This window comes from Vulpes lagopus, chromosome 12 (genome assembly GCF_018345385.1).
Source record: "Vulpes lagopus strain Blue_001 chromosome 12, ASM1834538v1, whole genome shotgun sequence".
Classification (NCBI taxonomy): Eukaryota; Metazoa; Chordata; class Mammalia; order Carnivora; family Canidae; genus Vulpes; species Vulpes lagopus.
In genome coordinates this window covers 13,161,512-13,178,898 of record NC_054835.1, presented here as the reverse complement: position 1 = coordinate 13,178,898, position 17,387 = coordinate 13,161,512, and the positions used below count along the sequence as shown (strand labels likewise).

Here is a 17,387-nt window from a genome sequence, read left to right as displayed (position 1 = left end):
GGGCCCGCCCCTCGCCGGGCCCGCCCCCCCCACCGTCCCGGGCCCGTCCCGCCCCCAGGGTCCATCCCCCGCCCCAAGAGTCCCCTTCCAATCCCCGCCGGCACCCCGCACCGGGCTCCGGCCCCCTCAACGCCGCCCCATCTCCCTCCCCATCTCCCTCCCCTGCACCAGCTCCCGGCCCGCCCACGGGTGGAGGTCGGCCCGGCGCACGGGCGCCGCCTGCTGCTCGGGGCAGAGCGGCTGACTCACCTGTCTAAGGGCGCCCCGCGCCGGCGCGCCTCCCCAGTCCTGCCAGGTGTCGGCGTGCTCGCTGCGAAGGGCCGCCCCGCGTCGCTCGGGGTGGGGGGTAGAACCTCGCGGGGGCGGACCCCCCAGCGCCCAGAGTCCTCTTCCCTATGGGCGGGCCGGGCCCCTGCGGTGGGCGACGAGTGGACCCGGGGGTTCGCGAGACTCGCGCGGAGGCCGCGGACCGGAGCCCCCCAGCCCCGAAGATGTGGGTCCCCGACTGTGCAAGCGGCGTCGGGGGGGGGGAGGTGAGAGAGGAGGGACCCCCTCTGACCTGCGGGATCTGGGATCTGGGAGGGCTTGAGGAGCGGGAACCCGGTGTTTTGGGGCCAGAGAGGGAGCGCAGCGAGGGAGGGCGATGCTTGCGCGGGGTATCCTTGCGCCGCGAGCGCCGGAAGGAGGGCGCGTAGTCTTTGTATCTAGACTGGCTTGGAGATAAATTGGGGATGGGACAAAGTCACCAGGAGCAGATTACAGGACGCGCCTTAAGTAGGTGTCCGCACGAGTGTGAGGAAGACAAAGGACCACAGATTGACAGGCCCCGGTTGGAGAGGGTGACTCAAATCAGAGCGCTGATGACACCGAGAGTTTGGGGTGAAAGCCACAGAAACCGGATCTAGCCCTGCAGCAAAAGGAGAGGAGTTTGTAGGCTGGAGGGATCCCACGGGGCCAGACTGAGACAGAGGAGGGGCCTGGGGGGCCAGGAGTGTGGTGCAGCCAGCTCCAGGCCCCACCTGGCTCGCTGGGGACTCAGGTGTTGGGAGTGTGGGGAGGGGTCTGATTGGCCGCACTTAAGATATTTGCCTGTCGGTACCATGGAAATGGAGGGATTCCCCCCGAACTAGGAGTTCAGGGTGCCTGTGGGCCTGGGGAGGATTGTGGACAACCCATAAATGCCCAAGTCCACAGCACAAGTCAAGAAGGGAGCGTTCAGGGAAAGAGCGAGATCTTTGTGTTGGCTGCACTAAGATAAAGTAAAGGTGAGAAACTGGAACCGCCCCCCCCAAGTCAGCTTGGTCACCCACCATCCCCTGTCCTGGAAAGCTCTGCTGTGCTCTCACTTATGGTGTCTGCGCAAACATGCTCTCCTCTCAGCTGTAGATGTTTGTTTTCACACACACACCCCACCCCAGGTCTGGGCCTGGAGTGTGTGCCCTCCTGACTCAGAAGAACTTCCAAACCAAGGGCTCCCAGCTTTAACTCATTTTCTCAGACTGGTAATCCACCTGCTGCACCGTTACTGTCATCTTCAAAGCCCGGGTCAGCCCCCCTTATTTTTTGGTGATTGCAGCTCCTGACTCTGTCATTGTCTCCAATACCACTGTTGCAGGAATTCTTAGTGCCTCCAGAATCCACGTGGGTGATCCTTCCAACCCCTTGCCTTCTTAAAAGGCACCTGGGATTGTTTTAATCAGGTATGAAAAGGTGACAGACGCAGAGACAACTGCCTTGAAAGAAGAGTTTAGAACTGACCCAAGAGGATTGGGCACAAGGAAGTACCAGGACTGGGCAGGAGGCTGAATTTGCCAGGAGAGAGCATAGCCCAGAGCCTTTGTGGTGTCTTCTGTGAAAAGGAGTGGGTGCAGCAGGGTAGGCAAGTTTGGACAAGCTTAGGATCAGATGGGTTTGAATAATTCCGGTGGCCTCAGGGCTGCAGAGGTGGTCTCTAATTATCGGATACCTGGCCCCATGGTGATTTAGGACAGGGGAATATTGATGTGTGTTTGATAAAGGTATCTGAGGATCTGACTTCTGGGTTGGTTGTTTTGCATGTGAAAGGTGTGGTCCAGGGCAGGCCAGTTACTATTTCTAAGAATTAGTTAAGTCTGGAAGTGGCAGCCTCTCCCCAGCCAGCAAGGCCCCCAAAATGAACAAGCATCATAAGATACAGAAAATAACAACATGATCAACTAAGCTCTTGTTCCCAGGACTCCTCTCCAAGAACCTTCCCTGTCCTGCCCTGTCCTACTGCTTCCTTAGTTGGTCTACAAAGATGTCTGGCAACAACTTGCCCCATCCCTTTACATTCATGCTGTTCCTCCCATCAGGAGGGAGGCTCTTTCCCCTCCTGTTGAATCTGGGCTAGCCTCTTAACTGGCAGAGCTGCAATGAAAGACATGCCTTATAGTTTGCAGGTTCTGAGGAGGCCTTGCAGCTTGTCCACATTCTCTCAGAGTCCTGAGTTACCTTTTCAAAAGATCGCAGAGAGAGAGAGAATGCCTGCCTGGGGAGTGAGATCCTCTCAGGCTGCCTGCTTTACTCACTTACATACCCCAATAACTGCAACTGTAGGAGTGACCCAAATCACCTTGATTTATTACTTATTCTGAAAATCAGGCTGCACTTTTCCACTCTGGGTGGGGTGTGTTAAGGGCAGAATGTCCAAGATCGCTCTTTTCACTGACATGTCTGATGCCTCGACTGAGGCTGGTTAGGTGTCTCTTCCATGAGGCCTGTCCACATGGCTAGTTTGGGGTCCTGCACAGCATGATGGTCTCCAGACAATGAGGCTGAGTACCTGACAGCAAGCCCCCTATAGAGAGGAAGTTGAAGCTGCCAATCCTCAGGCCTGGACTGAGAAGTCCCAGAACTTTCCACCACATTTAAGTGTGTTAAAACAGTTACAGGGCCAATATGGGTGATGCATCACACATAGGGAGGGAACTAGGACAATCTGAGACAATCTGCCACACCAGCCAACTACAGAAGAACCAACCACCTGAGCCCAAGTTAGATTGCAGAATCACAAGAAAATACAGTTGGGTTTTGTTTGTTTGTTTGTTTGTTTTAGGATTTTATTTGTTTGAGAAAGAGTGAGAGAGCACAAGCCAGGGGAGCAGGGAGCTTGATCCCAGGGTCCAGGAATCATGACCTGAGCCGAAGGCAGACACATAACTGACTGATCCACCCAGGCACCCAAAAATAAAGTTGTTTTGAACCACTGCATTTTGGGTGGTTAATTATGCAACAAAATAGATAGCTGGGACAGAAATTGGTACTTAGAAGTGAGATACTGCCGTAATAAAATTCTAAAATCTGGCACTGACTTTGGAGCAGGCAGCAGGTGGACACTGGCAGCAAGAACTTTGCTGATGGAGGCTGGATGAGGGAGGCCATGTTCAGAATCGGCATGAAGATGGTGAGCCTACGGCCTGTGGAAACAAGGAAAGTGGAAACTGTGTCTAAGGATCTGATTTTCTGGCAGGGAACTTTAAGGCCAGTTGGCTTTATTCAGTTAGGTTAAAGTGAAATAAAAGAATTAAAGACGTAACTTGCATGTTCTGGCACAACCTAGAGGAAGTATTTCCAATCCAGGTCTTGCTGAGGTAGAAAGTCAGAACTCTTTCTCATTTCTAGCCTTCCCAACTAGCAAAAAAATTCTGAAGGTAAGAAATGGCATCATGGTGAAGATTAAATCCAGGGCACTGCCAGCAAAACATGAAAGTAAATTCAAGGGTATGGTTCTATGATCCCTTGTTAAGACTTCTGAACTTTTCAGGTGGGAGTGGGGAATCCTCATAGACTTCATCAGCCTGTCAAAAGGGCTTCTAAGAGTCTTGACGTTGTCCCACAGCACCTGACTCACAGCCACCGGACTGAAGAGTCTTCTTCTCAAAAACATTTGCAGCATAGCTTTTGTCTAGTGAAACCAGTTACTATTTGATATATAGAAAATCCATATTTTAAGGGGTGTATCTGCTTGAACTTAAATGTAAAATGGACAAGTTTGAAATAAAAGAGAGATCTGGGCTCTTACTTTTTTTTTTTTTTAAAGATCTTATTTATTCATGATAGACACAGAGGGAGAGAGAGGCAGAGACACAGGCAGAGGGAGAAGCAGGCTCCATGCAGGGAGCCCGACATGGGACTCAATCCCGGGACTCCAGGATCACGCCCTGGGCCAAAGGCAGGCCCTGAACCACTGAGCCACCCAGGGATCCCCTGGGCTCTTACTTTCTACTGTCAGGAAGCAGACCAACGAAGCCACTCAGCTGCAAACACAGGCCATTTCCTATGGAAAGGGGGTCACTGCACATGCAGGGTCCAGTGCCCAGAGTGAGGAACCCCAAACACTGACAACAGTACCCGAGGGAGCCACTTACAGGGAGCAGACAAGCCCTGATCCAGGAATATTGTGACAGGCATTAGCTGGATTCCAAAATTGCTGTGGACCAGTGACTAAGGGTATACCCCCCCTTTTTTTAAAGATTGTATTTATTTATTCATGAGACACAGAGAGAGAGAGAGAGAGAGAGAGAGAGAGAGAGAGGCAGAGACACAGGCAGAGGGAGAAGCAGGCTCCATTCAGGGAGCCCAATGCAGGACTTGATCCCAGGACCAGGATCACGCCCTGAGCGAAAGGCAGACGCCCAACCGCTGAGCCCCCCAGGGATTCCTATACTCCCCCTTTTTGAACAGGATGTCTGCTCACTTGTACTGTGTGCTTCAGCACTAAATGTTGGGTGTTGGGGGGCATATAATGTGCCCTTGGAGCAAAAAGGGCCACACCCAATGTGCCTCATCCACCTGGGCTTGTTGCACATAACAATATACTGGATTCCAAGCCTAATGTCTTGATGAGATGGTGATCCTGGAGTCACTTGCGAGGTGCACTCTTCAAGAGGGAGGAACATGAATCATTAGAGCCCAGAGGATGGACTAGGGCAGGCCGTTTGTTCCACTAGTGGTCCCCCCCGTGAACCACACTTGTGGACCGACTTCCTACACCGACTTTGGGCTTGCCTGGTGACCTGCTTTGGTCAGTGGTGTACTAGCAAGAATGATTCAAGTGGAGGTCCAATAAATGCGTGCACAGTGGGACTTTGTCACTCAAAGCACAGCCTCCATGCTGGAAAGAAGTCCAGTTATCCTGGCTCTGCAGGAACCCTGAATAATGAGGCGTCACTCAAAGGCAAGTCACCTAGAAAAGAAATTAGATGCTCCAGTGAGTTCCCAGCCAAGTGCAACCAAAGGAGGAAAGCTGGCTGACACCATGTGGAACAGAAGACCCCCAATCATAGAATTGCAAAAAATCATGAATCAATGCCGTCTTAAGCTAGTAGGTTTTGGAGTGGTTGGGTTGCACGGAAGCCTACAGTTGTCACCAAGCTGCAGCCCTTGTGGTCTCAGGCCCACACATCTCTGGCTACGATCTCCTGTCCTGCTAGCCCACTCTCTCTAGCACCCCGACTCCTGCAATCCGTAGGACCCTCCTGGGAACTCCAACCCATTGGCCTCACCCCTCTGTTGTCCTCTCTCCTTTCCTCTTTTGGCACTCTCACTGCTGTGAGGCAAGCATCCGGGCTAGAACCCATACCCACCCCTCCTCTTTCTCCTTACCTTCTCTGCGGCAGTCTACGCAGGCTGGGGAAGTCATCCTGCCTGGCGCCCTAAACACCACTGGGCCGTCCTGCTGCCTTTTCCTGCTTCTCTTCCAGCCAGTCCCATCACTCCTGCACCCCTCTCCTTGCACTGCCAACGTTTGCTCCCCTGTGGTCACTTTCAAAGGATGACTTCGTTTTCTACTTAGGTGAGAAAGTAGAAAGTTCTCACAGGTGGAGAACTCCCTCAAAGTCCTAACTCCACACCCATTTGCCTCCCAGAAACCTTACACCAGCCTCTCTTTCCTACTAAACTGGGCCACCCACAATCCTGCCTACCTCTCCAGCCCTCCCCTCGCCCAGGTTCTCCTCTATGGGACCATTCCTGCTGGTGAGCAAACATGCCATCTCCTCTCCCTATATAAAACCAACAATCTCTCCACTTCCCTTCCCTTTCCAATTTTGGCCCCATTTCTCTGCTCCTGTTTTTAGCAAAAACACCTGAGAAGCGTTGTCTGTCTCACTGCCTCCAACCTTCTTCCTTTTAACCGGTCAGTTGTATGTAGTTTGCCATCACTCCATCAAGCGCTGTCCTCGTCAAGGCTGCTGGTGTCCTCATGGTGCTCAGCTACTAATTCCAGACTCCAACGACACAGGACCAAAGGGCAGCACCCAACACAGCGGACGCCTCTTTCACATGCCTCCTTCACTTGGCTCCCAGGCTACTGCCCTCTCCTGGTTTTCTTTTTTTTTCTCCTGGTTTTCCTCTTACCTGACACCTCCCTCTTTTCATGGTCTGCTCCTCCTTTCAGCCTCTCTTTCCCCTTAATAAGGGAGTATCCATCCAGGCTGTCTTTGACTTCTCTTCGCTGTCTGCATTTTCTTCTGATGTGATCTCATCCAGTTGGCTTTTAAACAAGTGTGCTAATGAATGCCAAAGTTATACCCCAGGCTGGACTGCTCCCTTGAACTCCATCCTCATAACTGCTTGGCAGCCTGAATGCGTAACATGAACAAGAAATTCATGTTTATTTTGCTAAGCTGCTGAGAACATAGGATTGTTACTGAAGCATAAACAGGTTTAAGTGGACTGCTACAGAAGACTGGCCCCGCACGTCCAAACACCACCACCACCCCCTGACTAGCTGCTGTATTCACTGGCTCCACAGCCTTCCTGCTTCCAGTCTTCCCCCTAAACTACTGTGCCCCTCAGCCAGCCTGGCTCATGGAAAAGCTGCTCTATTCAAATTATCCAACCGCCTCCATTGGCTAAGTATAGAAATCAACGTTCTTTTAAGAGCCTACTAACCACCACCCTTGGCCCCCACATCTCTAATCATCAGCCCTGTTCCTGTCCTGAACTCCTGTCTGGCCACAGCGGACAATCCCACTTTTCCCAACATCCCAGCCCAGGGCCCTGTGGCCAGCTCTTCCCCCAGATGCCCACATGGTGCTCTCTCCACTCCTTACACTGTTCAAGTCCATGAGCCAATGGGGCGGGCAGAGCCTGCCCACCACCTTCCTTAGGCCCCTAGCCTCCTAATGCTGCTCTCCTTGTTTCCCCCACTGCCTTTATCACTCATCACGGGCCGTTCTGATTTGCACTCCCGGGTACTTTCAGTGGGAGTGCAGGTGGCGGGGTAGTTGCTAGGTAACAAGGGCGGCGGCCCCGGGAGTGTCCTCCCGCCCCGAGCGCCCTCCAGCCTCCAGGTCCTCCCGCCCTAAGCGCCCAGCAGGAGCGAGCGGAGGGCAGAGCGGCCGCGGGCCCATCACCGCAGCCCGGTTCACGGCCCGACCCGCGGGGAAGGTGGCGGCGGCCCGAGCGCAGGCAGTGCGGGGAAGACGGGCCCCGTTGGCACAGGGGGGCGGTGTCCAGGGAGGGAGTACGGCGGCCCGCGCCCCTCGCCCGCCGTCCCGCGGGTGCGGAGCCGTTTACGGGGAGCCGCAGCGAGTTCCGCAGGACCCTTCGGGCCGCCCCTCCGCGAGGGGGCGGCGCGTGGGTTCGGGGGCCAGGGGCAGGGCCGCGGCCGGGCGTTGGGGCCGGCGCCCGGCCTGAGCCGAGGGCGGCCAGCGGGGAGCAAGACGCCGCAGCGCGGCCTGCAGCACAAAGCTTCCCGCGAAACTGACGTAGCGCGGGGCGGCCGCGCAAGCGCCGCCCTCGGCCGCGCCCCTCCCCCGCGCTCCCACTGCTCCTCAGTGCGCCGGCGTACTTTCCCTCCTCCCATTGGCCACGGCGCGGCGGCGCGCGCAGGCCGGCGCGGTGCGCACCCCGCGATTGGCGGGTCGGCGGCGGGCGGGGGTGTGTCCGCGTCGCACCCCGCCTCCGGCTCCGCTCGCGGTGGTGCGCGCGGCGGCGGCGGCGGCGGTGGCGGCGTCGGCGGCGGTGGCGCGTGGCAGGTCCGGCGGGCCCGAGGCGGCGGCGGCCCGAGCCCGGCCCAGCCTCGTCCCGCCTGGCCCCGACCCCGGCCCGCCGGCCCGGCCCACCCGGCGCGCCGCGGCGCCGCCCCGGCCCGGCCCCGGTCCCGGCCCCGGCCCGGCGCCTCCCGAGGGAGCGGCGCCGCCGGCCGAGCGCAGGCCTGGCCATGACCGACTTCAAATTGGGTATCGTGCGGCTCGGCCGGGTGGCCGGGAAGGTGAGCGGCGCGGGGGCGCGGGGCCGGGACGCTGGGCTGGGGCCGCGGGGTCGGGGGCTGCGGAGCCGGGCGGGCGGGCGGGCGGGCGGGCGAAGGGTCCCCGCGGGCAGCACAGCGCCCTTCCGAGGCGGCAGGACGGTGTGCGTGCGTGTCGGCGCCCGCCAGCCCGTCGTGGAGCCTCGCGCGGGGTTCACGCTGCCGGCGCTGGCCGAGTGCGGACGGGCCTCGATGGGCCTCCCGGAGCAGGGCCTCCCTCTGCTTCTCTCCCTTACCTGGCCCCGCCCTCCGCGGGTTCGAGGCCGGGGCTTCCTGGCACCTGTGGGCATTGAGGCTTGGCTGTTTCCAGGAGCCGGCCGGCCGTGCAGCTGCTCCAGCCACGGACCTTACCCTGGATGGGAACCCTGTTCCCATCCCCAGCGGCGGCAGCTCCTGGTGGGAGACAGGAGCAGAGGCAGTCAGAAGAAGGTAAAACCGACTTAGATCTTAGAAGGAGGCTCCCCGAGCAAGAATGAGACTAGTCCGTTTGGGGGGCCGTTTCCTGCCTTTCCTGCAAGAGGAATGTGGCTTTTTTCCTGGGGAAGGGTGGGCTCCCCATCGGCTCCGAGACCTTTTCTTACTCAGTGACTGGTTGCATTCGGATCATCCTTTAAAACTTATTTGGAACATTTCAGAAGAAAGCTAAACAGTTCAGTGAGCACCTGTGTACTGCCACCCATTCTAATAAATAAATGTTTTCGAGGCCTTCTGTATGCCTTGTCTCACTCCAGGGCCCCTCTGTTCCCAGGAAGCCCCAGTCTCAAATGAGGGTCAGCAGCACCTGAAACACAGCTTAGAGGTTAGCCAGTCCAGGGGCACTTAGGGCTTAGGCGCGTATGGATGGGAAGTGAAGCCTGATTCCTACTTCTCTGGGACAGTCTGGAGTGGGAAATGACCACCTGCCTTGGGGGTAGGGTACTTGGTGCCCCTCACCTGCTAGCCTCATTTAACCTGAAGGGGCGGTTTCTGTTACTAAAATTTTACTGTGACCCTGAATGTAACATTGCGAAACGTGGTTAATTTCCAGACGAAGTACACACTGATAGATGAGCAAGATATCCCGCTGGTGGAGGGCTACTCCTTTGAGGTAAGGATGGCTGTTTCTCTATGGGCCTGCTTTCAGCCAATGCTTGAGGAGGGTCAGGAGGAATGGGTTTTACCCTGTGATGTTGGTCCTCTCCCACTTTCACCCTGGTGCAAGTAGATCCCATTGTGTGTGTTTGTGATGATGTTCAGTTGGATAAGCCCTGGCTCCCTAGGGGACTGTCCAGTGCCACCTCATGTTTCTTCTGGCTTTGGCCCAGCGTTCCTCCATCCCCCATCTTCCTGAGCTCCTTGCCTTTCACTCTTCTCTGTGGGATGAGCTTCTGTTCACCTGCCCATCCTCACCTACCAGCTCCTCCACTTCAGAAATCCTTGAGGGCTCTGTGGACCCACTATGCTTTATCTCAGCCCTTTGTGTTTTTACAGTAAGGGTGGCCCTTGAACAAGAGTTTGAACTGCACAGGTTAACTTAGATGTAGGGTTTTTTTTTTTTAATTTTTATTTATTTATGATAGTCACAGAGAGAGAGAGAGAGAGGCAGAGATACAGGCAGAGGGAGAAGCAGGCCCCATGCACCGGGAGCCTGACGTGGGATTCGATCCCGGGTCTCCAGGATCGCGCCCTGGGCCAAAGGCAGGCACCAAACCGCTGCGCCACCCAGGGATCCCGATGTAGGGAGTTTTTGATAAATATAGTCTGTTACTGTAAATATATTTCATCATGACTTCTTTGAAAACGTTTTCTTTAAGAATATAGCATACGATATGTCTCACATACAAAGTTTGTGTTAATCACTTGTTTGCCTCAGTAAGGTTTCTGGTCCAGAGCAAGCTATCAGTGAAGTCTCCGGAAGTTAAAAGTCCTATGTGGATTTTCACCTGTGTGGGGGCTCTGTACCTTACCCTACGTGTTTAGGGCTTAGCTATTAGTTACTTGTTCAAGGGTTTGTTTTTCTCACTGAATTGTGGGCATTTTCTAAGAGTAGGAAAACTTGTCTCTTTATGTCTACAGTGTTTTGCAGAGTGGTTTGTGGAGTATATCGGGATATAGGGCTGGCTTCTCATGTCTGGGAGCCTCTGCAAAGCCTGGGGTCCCAGAAAGAGGCCTCATATATTTGCTCTAGCTTGTTTGTTTCACTTCACTTCTTTAATAAAGTTTGAAAATGTAGCTGAGACCTGGAGGCTTTTTAACAGACCATTTCTCTCTCAGGCCCGGATGGAAGTAGATGCAGATGGAAATGGTGCTAAGATATTCGCATATGCCTTTGACAAAAACCGAGGAAGAGGGTCAGGAAGGCTCCTTCACGAGCTGCTGTGGTAGGTGTTTATGAGCTGCTTGTTCCTCATTTGGGTACTGCATGCAGCAACCTGTCCCTGTTGACAGAAGATGTGTTATCGGAGTCATGCTCCCCCCACCACCCCTCTTGTTACCTTTGGATCATTGCCGCTGACCCAGAGGAATGGCTCATTTGCATAGCGTACCACTAATGGAGCAGTCTAAAAGTGCACTTTCTGCTCAGGCACTTGTACCGGGCATGGCTCTCTCTGGGGTAGGGAGGAGTCTGCTCCGTCCACTGTGTTCTTGCTGAGCCTGTTGGTGGGATGTGAGGAATGGTCTGCCTCCTTGTGGCGTCCACAGTGGAGTTTCAGAATGCTTGGAACTGCTCAGATGGGGTGTTCTCTAGGCTGTGTGTTTGATGGTTGGGGGCTCCATCCTTGGCTTTTTACAGCCCAGCTCTCAAATCAAGGGCCTGAACTGTCAGCATGGTCCATCTTGTTTGACCACAGACTGACTGACATACTTGGATTTCTCTCAGCAGCCTTGTTCCTGACGCTCTCTGTCAGTGTGGTGAGGGGCCAGTTCAGATCCCACAGCTGAAGTATTTAGGGAGGCCTGAGGTGGCCGATTGCAAGAGTTGTCTGTTTCCTAGGGAGCGGCACAGGGGAGGCATTGCTCCCGGCTTTCAGGTGGTACATCTCAATGCTGTGACTGTGGACAACCGCCTGGACAACCTGCAGCTGGTGCCATGGGGCTGGCGTCCCAAAGCAGAAGAGACATCCAGCAAACAAAGGTGGGTCTCATTCAGGGCCTGCTGAAGCCAGTAGAGGTGCCTCTGGGGGAAAGCCCTCCTCCAAGCCCTTGTGTTTTTATTTCTTAAATATTCTATTTATTAGAGTGTGCAAGTGAGCAAGAGGCAGGGGGTCGGGGGGCAGAGGGAGAGGGAGAAGCAGACTCCCAGGGAGTTGCAGGGAATTCTGTGTAGGGCTAGATCCCAGGACCCTGAGATCATGACCTGAGCCAAAGGCAGGTGCTTCACCAAGTAAGCCACCCAGGTGCTTTGTCCTCCAAGCTCTTAATAACAAGAGGAGCCCCTGTGTCTGTTCTGATGCTTCTGTAGACATGGAGACCTTAGTTATTTTACCTCAAAGTGTGGGATCCCTGTTTTTTTCATGGGGATACAATACTATTTTGATGGTTATTTTTTTGGGTTGGTTTTCTAACATTAGCTCTAGTGGGAAGAAGGGTCGTTTGGGCCGGATACCTGCACATAGGCATGTTTGCTCTGTGCACCTGAGAAAAGTTGGAGATCTGTATCTCAGGATGCCCCCTGCACACACATGTCTTTTTTTGTCACACTCTTTCACTAAACATTTAACGTAAACAGTGGTTTAAAAGAGGCAAGACATGGGGCACCTGGGTGGCTCATTTGGTGAAGCATCTGCCTTTGGCTCAGGTCATCATCCCAGGGGTCCAGAAATTGAGCCCCACATCCGGCTCCCTGCTCAATGGGCAGTCTGTTTCTGCCTCTGCCTCTACCTCTTAAATAAATAAATAAGTAAATTAATTAATTAATTTAAAAAATCTTTAGAAGAAGCAGGATGATTTTAGGGGATCTGCTGCTTAGCCTCCATCTCTGTGTGGTCCTGAAAACTTCTGCTCAGGACGGCACAGGCATTCCACTTGGCAAGTAGGATGTTGAAGGCAGTTGGCAGTTCCTGTGGCTCCAAGAGCAGCCCAGGTCTGAGCTTCATGGGGCCCTTGGGAAGAGTGGGAAAACCAGCAGGATGGGAGTTGGGAGCTGAAATGCCAGGATGTTCCTGGCCACACATGCATCATCTGTGGGGTCACAGGGGCTCTCTGGGGTTTGTGCATGTCTTGAGCCTCTGGGAAGGTGGTGTTACCCACAGAATCAGTGTCCACGGATCCACCCTGGGTTGTCCAACATGGATGTGTGAACAGAAGCAGACAGGTCTCCTACCACTTACTGCATACCTAGGGGGCACCATCTACCTCTTCACCCAGCAGTGGATCTGCTCCGTCCAGAACTCTGGGTAATGAAATCTGTTACTTAAGGCCTTTGTGTGACTCATGGTTTGGCCAACCTGTGGTTGAATGTTAACATTAACTCATCTGAACACCTTCTATGGTCATGAAATAAGAACCGCAATTGAGAACACCTGTTTGGAAAAGTATCTGTTATGCCCCAAGCCACCCTGTCCAGTGTCCTCTGCTGGGTTGGGGCCCAGCTGCCCCCATGCTCCCCTAGGCCACATCTGGGAGGCCCAGGATTGAGGCTGGGCTCTTGAGGCTCTCTCCTTTGTGTCATCCCAGGAGCCAACCCAGTGGTGCCATCCTTAGTTTGTCAGCCAAGGATTTAGACCTAAGTTCAGCAGTGGTCACATCACTTGTGGGTCAGAACCAGCCTGAGTGCAGCCTGAACTCTTAGCTGGCCTACACATTCTGTGTCCCCCATTTCTCAGCTGGTAGTCTCCATGAAGCTGGTCTTGTGGTGGGAGTCACCCTGTCTGTGAGGCAGGGAATATGGCCCTGTGGCTTTCTCTCAGGCCTGTATCTCTTGCTCTGCTTTCCTTCAATGTGGGGTCTCATCTGTTAGGGGGAAGGGCCTCTTTGTCAAAGTGTTTTTCTCTCTTTCTGCTTTTATTTTTTTTATTTTATTTTATTTTTAAAGATTTTATTTATTTATTCATGAGAGACAGAGAGAGGCAGAGACACAGGCAAAGGGAGAAGCAGGCTCCATGCAGGGAGCCTGACATGGGAGTCGATCCCGGGACTCCAGGACCACACCCTGGGCCTAAAGCAAGCACTCAACAGCTGAGCCACCCAAGGATCCCTCTCTTTCTGCTTTTAAAAGCCAGCTGGGTCAAAACTTGCCTGTCTTGTAGGACTTCATCGAGGGCTCAGAACACAACACCCTCCTACATCCTGACTCTCCCCTTTTTCTTTCCTTTAGGAAACTTATTGTAGTGAAATGCATGTAACATTTACCATATTAACAATTTTTCTTTTTTTTAATTCTTTAAAAAAAATTTATTTATTCATGATAGAGAGAGAGAGAGAGGCAGAGAGACACAGGAGGAGGGAGAAGCAGGCTCCATGCGGGAAGCCCGACGTGGGACTCAATCCCGGGACTCCAGGATCACGCCCTGGGCCAAAGGCAGGCTCTAAACCGCTGAGCCACCCAGGGATCCCCAACAATTTTTCTTTTAAGATTTTATTTATTTATGAGAGACCATATAGAGAGGGAGAGACACAGGCAGAGGGAGACGCAGGCTCCATGCAGGGAGCCCGATGCCGGACTTGATCCTGGGATCCAGGGATTGCGCCCTGAGCCAAAGGCAGATGTTCAACTGTTGAACCACCCAGGTGTCCCAAACCACCCAGGTGTCCCCCCCCCCTTTTTTTTTTAAGATTTATATATTTGGAAAAAAGATTTATATATTTGAGAGGTAAAGGGAGCACGCATGAAAATGTGCCTGGGCAGTGGGGGCTAAAGGGTCATAAGGCGCAGAGAGAAAGGGAGAGAATCTCAAGCAGGCACCATGCTGAGCAGGAGCTCCATCGCATAATTCTAAAATCATAACATGAGTGGAAACCAAGAGTTGGACGCTCAACCAGCTGAGCCACCCAGGTGCCCCCATCGTAACCATTTCTGAATGGCATCAAATACACTCACATAGTTGTACACTATCCCCACCAGCCGTCCAGCCATTTTCACATTTCCATTGTCCCAAACTGAAATTGTGTCCCCATTAAACATAGTCCCCTCCCCACCCTCCCATTCTCCATGTCTGGGCCTGACTCCTCTAGGGCCTCCTGGGAGTAGAATCCTACAGGATTTGTCTTTTTGTGACAGGCTTATCTCAGCACAATGTCCTCTGGGTTCATCCCTGATGTAGCCTGTATTAGGATTTCCATCCTCTAAGATTGAATGATAATCCTTTATACACCACGACAGATGCTTGAGTCGTTTTCATGTTTTAGCTATTGTGAATAATACTGCCATAACGTAAGAGTGCACATGTCTCTGTAGGACTCTACCTTCGGTTTGTTTGAGCACATGCCCACCAGTGGAATTGCCGGATCATATATTGCTGCTTTTAATATTTTGAGGAACCACCATAGTGTTTTCCACGGTCGTTGCATCATTTTAAATTCCCACCAACAGTGCACAAGGGCTCCAGTTTCTCCACATCTTTGCCAGTACTTAGTATGGTCCGGTTTTTGTTTTGTTTTGTTTAAAGGAATAGTCATCCTAATGAGTATGAGGTGATATCTCATTTGTGGTTTTGATCTGCATTTTCCTGATGATTAGTAATGATAATACATTTTTCAAGTGCTTTTTGGCCGTTGGTATGTTTTCTTTGGAGAAGTGTGTATTCTGGTTTTTGCCTATTTTTAGAGATTTATTTATTGACAGAGAGGAAGGAGAGAGGGGCAGAGGGAGAAAGAGAATCAAGCAGACTTCCCACTGAGTGCAGAGCCCAACGTTGGGCTCAACCTCACGACCCTAAGGTTGTCACCTGAGCTGAAATCAAGAGTCGGATGCTTAACCAACTGAGCCACCCAGCCTCCCATTGCTTATTTTTGTTATTTTATTTATTTATTTATTTATTTATTTATTTATTTATTTATTTATTTATTTAAATTCAATTTAATTTAATTTAATTCAATTTAATTTAATTTAATTTAATTTAATTTAATTTAATTTAATTTAATTTATGAGAGAACACCAGAGAGACAAAGGAAGCATGAGTTAGGGGGGAGAGGGAGAAGAGACTACTCACTGAGCAGGGAGCCTGATGTGTGGCTAGATTCTAGGACTCCGGGATCATGACCTAAGTCAAAGGCAGATGCTTCACCAGCTAAGCCACCCACGTACCTTCCCCCCCTTGCCTATTTTTAAATTTGGTTGTTTTTTTTTTTTTTCTTGTTGAGTTATGGAAGCTTTGCATGTATTCTTTCCTCATTTTGTGTGTTGCCTTGTTAGCTCTGTGGATAGTGCCCTTTTTTTGTTGTTTTTCTAAGTAAGCTCTAGGCCCAACATGGGGCTTGAACTCCTGACCCTGAGATCAAGAGTTACGCACTGTGCTGTACCAACTGAGCCAGCCAGGTGCCCTGAGGTCCTAAGTTTAGGTGCTTGATCCATTTTGAATTACTTTTGGTATATAACCTAGTCTCTCAGGGCTTGGCCCCCATGGGGGTGGTAGGTTGAAGGGTGTGTTAACCTGTTGTTTTGCTCTTGAAGGGTGAGTGGTGCTTCCTTTGTGATCTAGCACCGTGGGGGCTGCTGGGGCCTGCAACTGCCTCCCAGCCTGTGGGTGTGGGGCCTGTTAGGGCGCCTCAGCTCTAGCTACGATCAGGGAGGATTCTTTACTTGCAGGCTTCTGGTCCACTGAGGACTTAGAGCATATACAACATCAAAGGGGAGGCAGACCAGCTGGGGCAGAAGCAGGTGCCTTTGGGGCCATGAGCAGAGAGAAGGGCTGCTAGGCCTCACTCAGGTGCCTGTCCTGAGACTGCAGGCCCAGATTTTGGGAGACTGATGAGTAAGGTAGACCTACCCCCGCTCTGTACCTATACACACAGATAAGCCATGTTATGTAGTAGGAGTGGGCCAAAGAAAAGTCACGTTGTAAAAGCTGAGCCATGATGTCACGTCATTGTCATATCCCTGCCTTGGCTGTCTGACTGGAGTGTGCTGAACCATCTGCTTTTCTTTTTAAGGGAGCAAAGCTTATACTGGCTGGCGATTCAGCAGCTTCCCACGGACCCCATAGAAGAGCAGTTCCCTGTCCTGAATGTGACCCGGTACTACAACGCCAATGGGGACGTGGTAGAGGAGGAGGAGACTTCCTGTACCTACTATGAGTGCCATTACCCTCCCTGCACGATGATCGAGAAGCAGGTACCAAAAAAAAAAAAAAAAAGAGAGAGAGAGAAGCAGGTACAGGTGTTGCCATGAGTGCTGGCTCCAGGCTGCCACACACCCGCTGTCCTAGCCCCCTGCAGACTCCCAGGTCTCTCTCAGAGCCCCCTCCAGCAGCTTCTCCATTGCAGTGGCTGTTCCCTCCAGCCTCATGCATGGGGTTGCTGGGTCCTTTCTGCTTGAGAGGTAGTGTTTTCCCTGGTGTGATCATGAAGCCATGGTGGTTCTGTGTGTCCTTTCAGCTCCGGGAGTTCAACATTTGTGGGCGTTGCCAGGTGGCCCGGTACTGTGGCTCCCAGTGCCAGCAGAAGGACTGGCCTGCCCACAAGAAGCACTGTCGGGAGAAGAAGCGCCCTTTCCAGCACGAGCTTGAGCCAGAGCGATGACCGGACTTCCAGATATTCCTTGGGCAAAGCAGACCCAGACTGGTAGCTGACCTGGAGGTGCTGAAGAAGCCAGTGACGCGCACCCATGGCAACTGCCACAGAGGCCCTCTCGTCATGGGTACTTTGTGTGGGCACAGCTCTCCCCTCAGTGTTCATCTCCAAGCAGAGACAGCTGGGGAGGCTCCCACCAGGACGCTTCTCATTATTTATATGTTAATATGTTTGTAAACTCATGTACAGTTTTTTTGGGGGGAGGCAGTGGGAGGGTTAGAGATTACAAATAGAATCATTTGCTGTAATTCTCAAATGGCAAACGGTTGGGCCACATGTTTAAAAAAGTCTAAAAAGTGTCACATAGTGGAAGCTTCTCCTGGGCAGCTGTAGCCCCCTGCAGCTCCATGCGTGGCCTGCATGGGGTCATACCTACAAGGTAGAGTAAAGGGGTGGAATCATC

At 52.7% G+C, this 17,387-nt stretch overlaps 2 protein-coding genes across 2 annotated transcripts; one reads left to right on the top strand and one right to left on the bottom strand.

Moving 5' to 3' along the window:
• Positions 1-126: 126 nt before the first annotated feature.
• LOC121473195 (serine/arginine repetitive matrix protein 3-like) lies at positions 127-8,190 on the bottom strand. Its single transcript, XM_041725240.1, has 5 exons — positions 7,380-8,190; positions 3,333-3,437; positions 1,759-1,849; positions 560-713; positions 127-393 (listed from the first exon to the last, which is right to left on the bottom strand). The coding sequence occupies exons 1-5, from the start codon at positions 8,188-8,190 to the stop codon at positions 127-129; spliced, it is 1,428 nt and encodes a 475-aa protein (XP_041581174.1).
• Positions 8,063-17,387, top strand: ZMYND19 (zinc finger MYND-type containing 19). The gene is made up of 6 exons (XM_041723849.1): positions 8,063-8,239; positions 9,303-9,362; positions 10,529-10,635; positions 11,250-11,390; positions 16,346-16,526; positions 16,790-17,387. The coding sequence occupies exons 1-6, from the start codon at positions 8,189-8,191 to the stop codon at positions 16,931-16,933; spliced, it is 684 nt and encodes a 227-aa protein (XP_041579783.1). The 5' UTR covers positions 8,063-8,188; the 3' UTR covers positions 16,934-17,387.

What these genes read in the sequence shown, in the direction of transcription:
- ZMYND19 (XM_041723849.1), top strand. Translation starts at nt 8,189, where the DNA reads ATGACCGACTTCAAATTGGGTATCGTGCGGCTCGGCCGGGTGGCCGGG. An exon ending in TCGGCCGGGTGGCCGGGAAG is followed by an intron (nt 8,240 to 9,302) that starts GTGAGCGGCGCG and finishes GTTAATTTCCAG; the next exon opens with ACGAAGTACACACTGATAGA. An exon ending in CTCCTTCACGAGCTGCTGTG is followed by an intron (nt 10,636 to 11,249) that starts GTAGGTGTTTAT and finishes TCTGTTTCCTAG; the next exon opens with GGAGCGGCACAGGGGAGGCA.
- LOC121473195 (XM_041725240.1), bottom strand. Translation starts at nt 8,190, where the DNA reads ATGGCCAGGCCTGCGCTCGGCCGGCGGCGCCGCTCCCTCGGGAGGCGC. An exon ending in GGGCCGTGAACCGGGCTGCG is followed by an intron (nt 3,438 to 7,379) that starts GTGATGGGCCCG and finishes TTGTTTCCACAG; the next exon opens with GCCGTAGGCTCACCATCTTC. An exon ending in CTTGTGCCCAATCCTCTTGG is followed by an intron (nt 714 to 1,758) that starts GTCAGTTCTAAA and finishes TTTATCTCCAAG; the next exon opens with CCAGTCTAGATACAAAGACT.